The sequence below is a fragment of the Miniopterus schreibersii genome (assembly GCF_964146895.1).
Source record: "Miniopterus schreibersii genome assembly, chromosome: 6".
Taxonomy (NCBI): Eukaryota; Metazoa; Chordata; class Mammalia; order Chiroptera; family Miniopteridae; genus Miniopterus; species Miniopterus schreibersii.
Window position 1 is genome coordinate 7,010,811 of NC_138107.1, and position 8,725 is coordinate 7,019,535.

The following is an 8,725-nucleotide window of genomic DNA, read 5'->3' on the forward strand; positions in this document are numbered from 1 at the left end:
AGCTGAGCCACTGAGGAACCAGCTGTGCTGCGGAAACACAGGTGCGGGAGCACAGGCTTCCGCCACCGCCACCTCCACCGTCTCACCTGCAGCTGCGAAGCCCCAGGCCCGGCCTCTGCCTGGAGGGCCTCCTCCCGCGGCCTGGCCTGGCCTGGCCTGCCACCTCCGGGTCTTGCAGAGAGAGCCCTGCCCTGGCTGCGGAGCACTGCGGGCCTGTAGCCAAGGAGACTGGAACCCCAGAGGGTCAAGATGTGACTTGTCCAGAACACATTTTTTAATGGAAAAAAATTTTTTTATAAAATGAACTTTTAACACTTGGCTTGAATCTCTAGGTTAAACTGCCAACCTTTAGACAAGGGGCCACAGGATCAGAGGACAGGGAAACGAGAAGGGTAAAAGGCCAGTCTGTCCGTCCTCTGTCCTCAGGATGGGATTTAGATGAGGTCTAGCAGGTCCAACGAGAAGGCAGTGCCTGTGGGTAGTGGAAAGGGGCAGAACTGACTACTTGTTCGTTTGCTTTTCAAACCCATCAAATTAGATGCTGTTCCCTGTGAACTGCACACGTCTTGTCACCACCCAGCCCTGGGCACAGCCTTAGAGGCACCTGGCAGAAGCAAAGACTTCTGGTCTGTGTCGGGTTCCAGAAGTGACAGTCCAGGGTCCATCTGGGGATGAGTGAGCAGCTACTGGTGCCACGAAGTCTGAGCTGGCGCCTGGAGCTCTGGCCACTCAGTCTCTGACCCTTCGGTGGTCAGCACTGCCGTGGGCTGCCTGGCCTACGTGCTCTCTGGTGACTTCAGCAGCCTGAGTTGAGTCGGGAAGGAGGAAAAGCAGCTTTGCTTTGGGCATTAATGGGCAGGCCAGCTAACACTGCTGCCTGCCAACTCACGACTTGTCTCATCAGGTCTCTGTGATTAGGACTCACTTGGATTCTCTGAATTACTGGTTTGACTGTTGTGTTCTCAGCTGCTGGCTCACCCCTGGCTCCACGTGTAGAAAAGGGAAGGTGACAGTCAGTTTGATTCTCCACGTGGCCTTCAGGGCAGGCTGGCATCTGGCTCTGCTGCCCCTTCAGCCCTCCTGGGCTTGCTTTGCTTTTTAACTGTGGTTGTGTTCCCCTCCAGAATGTAGCAGAAACGGGGGGCAGGTTCATGTGAGGCAGAGAGGCAGAGCCAGGCCAGCGGCTGTCCAGTACCTTCCAGAGCAGGGAGCAGACCTCCTGGTGGGCGAGGCTCAGTCTGGTCCCAGCGTCAGTAGTCCAGGCGTCAGCAGTGGCTCTTTCCCAGGGAAGGTTAGAGTTGATCGAGACTCGCTGCTGGTGTGCACGTGCAGGACGGCTCCTGGGCACGTTCACAGCCCGTGGTTGGCCAGACACTGAAGCAGGGCCGGGTCTTCCTGCTGACTTGAGCTGGGCTGTCCTGCACCAGGGGCCCTGGCAGTCACCTCCCCTCTGGAGTAGAGGTGGGTGATCCTCTACTTTTCGGTACTGAACAGGAACCTTGACACCTGGAAGTTTGACTTTACTTCCTGCTGCTTCCAGGGCCTGCAGGGTTCTGCCCTACTTTCTTCCAGGAGTTGATGAGGGCCGGAGGCGGATGGGGAAACTGCCACTGCAGGGCTCTGCCAGCCGAGCAGGGCCAGGAAGGCCAGCTGGCCTAAGGCCACCTCACGGTGTAGGTGGTGGGGCCAAAAAGAAAACTAGACACTACGATGAGTCCCTCCAGCCTTGTGTTTTTAAGTCACTTGTTGGTGTTTCTTCCTCTTAAAGCTGCTACGTCTTTATTTATTCAGGGTGTTTTCACGTTAGAAAGCCTTGGCTGGTCTGCTTTGGCTCTGGGTTTTGTTTTGAGATTGGTTTGTTTCTGAATATTCAAGAAAGGAAAGGACTGGATCTTCCTTTTCTACTCCCCCAGGGCAGGTGCTCTCCCTCCCCTAGAAAGAAATGCTATCAACAAGGACAGGCTTCAAGCGGGAAAGCCCTGCTCTGCACAACTCCTCTCGGTGCAGGTCACGTGACACCCCCCGTCTGCGTTTCTGAACTGTGAGAGCCTGTTTAGCTGGGACTTGAAACGGGTTGGCACCTGTCACCAGCCGCAGGCTCTCTGGTTGCCGCTTTCCTGCTTGCCAGCCCTCTGAGCAGGACTTTCCTCCTAGTGGGCCCTGCGTCTGCTGCGCTCCGCAACCCTCCTGGGCTTCTAGCGTCAGGTTCCAGGGGGAGTTGCTTGAGAACCCTCAGCTGAGCAACAGCTGGATGGTCGAGTCACCCAGACCTTAGAAAGCTAGTCTGACCTTGGTCTGACCCTGAGACGCCCGGGCCCAGCAGAATGGCTGTCACAGGAGTATTGTTGCTAACGGTGTGGCGACGGGCCTGAATTGTAATAAAAATGTTATTTAATCTTTGTCTCTGTATTTTGATACTTGAATGACTTCCCCTTTTATTTTACTGTACATATCATTGTTAATCTGTTGTTTTGTCCGAATCACAAACATCTTGTGGTACCAAACATAACCCACCTGTGCGACAGCATAGACTGACCTCACTTCCCGAGTGTAAATACTCCTGGGCTTCCAGCAGCGGTGGTTATTTTCATAACTGTACAGCTTAGAACAGACTGAATTAATAAATGAGAAGTGACATGAAGCCAGCCTGCCTTTTTGGAGTCTTTGGATTGGAACGTTTCTGGTGGTTTCCTGGGGCCAGCACAGGCCCGACTGGGTCGGTGGTGAGCCGCCCACTGTTTGGGGCGAGTTTGGGAACTGTCCTCTGCCCCGCATTCAGCGGGAGGGTTGGCAGTTATTCCTCACCTGGGCTGGGTTCAAGGGCCCTACGCTCCCCTCCCCGTCGGGAGCGTCTGGTCTGAGTGCCCGCAGAGGCCGCCCGGCCACATCTTGGTCGGCTGGTCGCCCCCGTGGCGCGCTGTGCACAGCCAGCGTGGGGGCCGAGGGCTGCGGGAGAAGCGTCCGTCTGAGGGGACTTTGACTGTGGAGCTTAGGTTTTAGACACACAATTAGCTACAGGCCTGGAGCCGTGCCACAAGGCCCACGCAGGACAGTCTCGAGGCTGTGGGGACAGAGGGACAGAGTGCTCCCAGAGCCAGTGGCAGGGAAGGGGAGGGTCGGTGTCCCGACTGGTATTTGAAAGGGAAAGATTTGGGAAGGCGCAAATGACACTAACGACCCTTCACTGACAGCCCTGGGCTCCAAACCCGCTGGTCCCCTACAGGTACCAGCTCATTGGCCCTCACGCCTTTCCAGGTGTCACCATCCCTGCTTACAGAGAAGGAAACAGGCTCAGACCATTAAAACACCTGCCCAGGGCCAGCTGGAGGGAACCCCAGAAACCTGGTCCAGTGGCTTCAAGCTGTCCTCAGAGGCCCTGGCCCTGCCTGCTTCCACCCGAGCTGCCTGCCACTAACCAGTTGTGAGTCTCTGTGACGGTCCATTTGTTAAAGGGCTTAGAAACAAAGCTGAGCTAACCCGACACCCAACTGTGTGGTGAGGACAGTGAGGCCCAGAGCAAGGAAGCCTTTCTCTTAGCCAGCCAGCCAGCCAATGGCAGAGACAGGGCTGAAAGCCAGGTTCCTGCTCCCAAGTGGGGCTTCTTAGGTCAAATTCATTGAAACTGGGAAGGCAGGCCCCAGGGAGGGCCTCCGGCTCCCTTGCTCCTGGCTTTGGTGCTCTCCTAGGCAGAGGACACCTCACAGCCATCAGTGTCACTTCCTCTGGACACTGTATCAGGACACATGGCCACTGTCAGTCCCTTAGGTGCCACCTCAGAGGTGTGACACTACCCAGTCCTGGCTATGGTACTGATGGGGCCTGGGGCCTGGTGGGTGGGACACAGACCAGCTCACACTGGGCACCTGGACCTGCTGTTTTAGCCACAGGCCAAATGGGAACCGGAATTTAACAGAAGGGAGAGAGTGGGAGGACCGGGAGACGAGAGAGGTAGGGCAGCCTCAACAGGCAGCATCTGTCCCCATCACCCAGTAACCTCTCCCTTCCCTCTGACTCAACTAGTCAGGGGTCTACACTCTGGCGTCCTTGGAACCCGGAGGTTGTCAGGGGGCCTGGGTTCTGCTCCTGTATAGAGAAGAGCAGGGGGTAGGCCCACTCAAGGCCTCATCCATGCTCCTCTCCCCATCAGGGGCCACTGGGGTGTCACTCCTGTAGGCTGAGCGAGCCGCTCAGCAGGGACCAGGTTACTGGGGAGGCAGAACTTTGCCAACTGGAGCACTTCCAAGGACAGCTCAAGACCCCTCTATCAGCCTGGCCACCTCTACCTGCACCCGAAGGGTGTCTAGAGGCCACCTGGATCCCTGCAAACAGGGACAGGCAGACCTTCAGTGTATCTGCAGCTCAAACTGTGGCCCACATGGCACGAGGCGACAGCAACTAACACCCAAGGTGTTCAGGGCTCTGAACCATCCGCTGCCCAGAGAAGTCTCTACGACCTGTGGCTGCTCCTGTCAGGTCCCAGATGCTGGGAACATTAACAAACAAGCATTGACCAAAGTAAAGACTTTCCCTAACACCATAAATCATTTATTATCCAGTTAATGGAGCTGGGACAACTGGGTAGCCATGGGAGGGCTGGAACAGTACAGGGAGATTCCTATCCCTACTTACACAAAAATAGACTACACATGGTGCAGAACATATTTAAATGTAAAAGAAAGGAAAAGAGAGAAACCCAAACAAAGCTACAAGAAAATGGGGGACTGTTTCATAAACTTGGTATGAGTAAGGTTCTTCCAAGCACATTGTAAAACTGAGTCCTTTTTTTAAAGATCAATATATTCAACTATATAAAAAATCAAACATTTCTGCACAGCAAAATGCACCATTAAAAAAATGCACCACTCGTCACAAAGGACAACTTGACAATAGCATCAAAAGTAAACTGAACTACTTCCAAAGATGAAACAGACTTTTCCCTACTCTCGCTAAGTACAATGCAAACCCCTGGCAGAAACACCGCTGGGCACAGACGAAGCCCAGACAGAAGCCTGCTCTCTGTAGCTGCCAGACACTGGTGGGGAACACCCCCCTCTGCCCAGCAGTGACAAAAGGACCAAAACGAGAGTCTAGTGGATGGGCTCAATGGACAAATGGAAAAGAGGCCGAATCCACAAACTAGAAGAAAAAATAGAAGTTACCCAATCTGAACAACAGAGAAAATAGATAAAAACAATGAAGAGAGGAGTCTGGGGGACCTATGGGGACTATAACAAAACAGCAAACATTTTTTTTTGTCAGAGTCCTAGGAGGAGAAGAGGGTGGGGCTGAAAACGTAATCCACAAAATAATACCTAAAAACTCCCCAAATTTGGCAAGATGTAAACCTGCAGATTCAAAAAGCTGAGCACACCCAGACCAGATGAAACAAAAGGAATCCACGCTGAGATGCATCATGATGAAATTTCTGGAAATGGAAGACAGAGAAAATCATCCCTGAAAGCATGAGAGGAAAGTGACAGGTTACCTACAAGGGAAAGTAACAAACGACAGCCTTCTAGCAGAACTGTGTAGCCTGAAGGATGTAGTACAGTACTTTTCAGGCGCTGAAAAAGAAGAACTGGGAACCCCCAATTCTATACCCTGTGCAGATGCTCTTCACGAATGGAGAGGAAGCAAGACATCCTCAGACGAAGGAAAACCAAGGGACTAAGTCACCAGCAGACCCGCCCTGCAAGAATGGTGGAAATCTTCTAAATGGAAAGGAAATGATAGGCGTAACCTCGCAACATGGGCGGGGGGGGGGGGGGGGGCGTGAATGAACATTAAGCAAAAATATGGGTAAAAACAACAGACTTTCCTTCTGAGTTTTCTAAATTATGTTTGATGTTGAAGCAAAGATTATAATTGAAATTAAGGTGTTGGCAGGCTTGTTTCCTGCCAGGGGCTGTGAGGGAGACTCTGTTCTAAGCCTCTCCCCTAGCTTCTGGTGGCCCGTAGATGGCATTCTCCAAGTCTCGCATCGTCGCACTTCTGTGCCTGTCTCTTCACATGGCACATGTCGACACTAGTCAAACTGAATTAGGGACCCAACCTAACTCCAGTATAACCTCATGTTAATTACACCTGCAATCACCCTGTTCCCAAATGAGGTCACATTCTGAGGTGCTGGGGGTTAGAACTTCAACCTATGAATTTGAGGGTGGACACAATTCGATCCATAAGGAAAAGGGGCCTTTTCCTGTGTGATTAAGTTAAGGATCTTGAGATGGGGAGATTATCCTGGATTATGTTATGTGGGTGGGCCTCAAATCTAATCACAAGTATCCTTGTAAGGGAGAGGCAGAAATAATACACAATAGAAGAGGACCATGTGACCCTGGAGACAGAAACTGGAGTAATGCAGCCACAGATGAAGGTATGCCAGCAGCCACTAGAAGCTGGAAGAGGCAAAGAACAGGTTCTCCTCTAGAACCTCCTGAGGGAATATGGGCCCTGCCAACACTCTGATTTGGGTCCAATTTCTGATTTCTAGCCTCCTGAACTGTAAGAGTGTATTTCTGTTTCTCTTAAGCCATTCAGTTATGTAATTTGTTACAGCAACCACAAGAGACTAATACATCCCTAAAGCCTCATGCAGCTTTGCCTATATTTTAATTTTAACCCATAAGACTTATTGTGGACTTCTCACATCCAGAACTGAAAGATAATAAATTTGCATGGGCTCAAGGCACTAAATTTGTGGTACTTTGTTATAGTAGCAATAGGAAAACTAATATAGAGGAGAATGTCTTCAACTTGATAAAAAGCATCTACAAAAATCTACAGCTAACATTATATTTAATGGTGAAAGATAATTTCCCCCTTAAGACTGGGAACAAGGGAAGGATTCCATTATCACCAATCTTAAAGTGCTGGGAGTTGTAGCCAGTGCAATAAGGCAAGAAAATGAAGTAAAAGTCATTCATATCAGAAAGGAAGAAATAAAACTGTCCCTATTTGCAGATTACAATAGTCCTCTGAGGGATAAATTCCAAGACCCCAAACATTTCTGAAAGCTCAGATAGTACCAAATTTTATATATACTATGTTTTTTCCTACGCATACATACACTTTACAGCTTCTCTTCAGCATATTCAAATTGCATCAAAGAGCATCACTATCACAAATATTCAAAGAGCATCACTACTCTTACACTTTGGGGCCATTATTAAGTAAAATAAGGGTTACTAGGATGCAAGCACTGTGGTACCAAAACAGCCAATCTGATAACCCAGACTAATGACTGACCAGCATGGAGCATATACAGCACACCAGGCCAGACAGAGCAGGACAGCTGGAGATTTCACCATGCTACTTAGAATGACATGCAATTTAAAACTTATGAATTGTTTATTTCTTAAATTTTCCATGTAATATTTTCAGATCGTGGTTGACCACATAACCGCAACCACAGAAAGCAAAACCGCAAGTAAGAGGGACTATACTGTACATGATTGCCCATGTAGAAAATTCCAAAGAACCTACAAAAAAATTATGAGAATGAGTTAAACAAGCTCACAGGATACAAGATAAACATACAAAAATCAGTTGTATTTCTGTATGTTAGAAATGAACATGTGGACACAATTAAAAATATAACACTATTGCCCTAGCCAGTCTGGCTCAGTGGTTAGAGCGTCAGCCTGCTGACTGAAGGGTCCCAGGTTCAATTCCAGCCACTGGCACATACCTCGGTTGCAGGCTCAATCCCCAGCCCTGGTCAGGGCCACTGTGGGAGGCAACCAATCGATGTGTCTTTCTCACATTGACGTTTCCCTCCCTTTCTCCCTCTCTCTCCCTCCACTTCTTCCACTCTCTCTGAAAAGCAATGGAAAAAATATCCTCAGGAGAAGATTTTTAAAATAATAAAACTATAATCACTCAAAAAAATAAAATCCTTAGGAATAAATCTAACAACACATGTTCAGACTTGTATGATAAAAACGACACCATGCTAATGAGACAATGCAAAGAAGATCTAAATAACAGGAGATAGACCATGTTCAAGGACTGGAGTATTCAACATAGTAAAGACTCAATTCTTCCCGAATTATACAAAGTTTAATGTCATACCTATCCAAACCCCAGCAAGGTTTTTTGCAGTTATAGACAAGATCCATCTACAGAAGACAAAGGAACTAGAATAGCTAAAACAACTCTGAAAAAGAATAAAGTGGGAGGGCTCAGTCTGCCTAATTTCAAGACTTATGCAACTACAGCAATCAATACTGTACAACACTGGCAGAGAGACAGATCAAACAGAAGAGACAACCCAGAGAGAGACCCACACAAATGTCCAACTGATTTTTAACAAAGGCACAAAATAATTTAATGGAGGAAAGAGACACTTTTCAACAAATGATTCTGGAGTAGATATTTAAGCTGTATATAAAAATTAATTTACAACCCAGGTCAAGGGCATGTACCTGGGTTTCAGGCTTGATCCCCAGCCCCAGAGGCAACCAACTGATCTGTCTCTCTCACATCAATATTTCTCTCTCTCCCTCCCCCCCTCCCTCCCTCCCTTCCACTCCCTCTAAAAATAAATGGAAAAGATACCATCGGGTAAGGATTAACAACAAAAAATTAATTCGCAATGGATCACAGATTTAATGGAAAATATAAAACTTTTAGCAAATACACAGGAGACAGTCTTTGGGATCTAGGCCTAGACGAAGAGTTCTGAGACCTGGCGTGCCATTTTGTGCATCAGAGGGCGCGATCG

The 8,725-nt window shown here is 49.1% G+C and overlaps 1 protein-coding gene across 2 annotated transcripts in view; it reads left to right on the plus strand.

The window, feature by feature from the left end:
* The window catches only part of ANKS1A (ankyrin repeat and sterile alpha motif domain containing 1A), a gene marked incomplete at its 5' end in the record, with an annotated part of 177,108 nt that extends 174,467 nt beyond the window's left edge, over positions 1-2,641 (plus strand). For both annotated transcript variants that reach the window (XM_081139616.1, XM_081139618.1), the window contains one exon: positions 3-2,641. In XM_081139616.1, coding sequence (XP_080995742.1) covers positions 3-6 — 4 coding nt within the window. In that variant the 3' untranslated portion in view covers positions 7-2,641. The remainder of the gene's footprint in view (positions 1-2) is intronic.
* Positions 2,642-8,725: the final 6,084 nt, after the last annotated feature.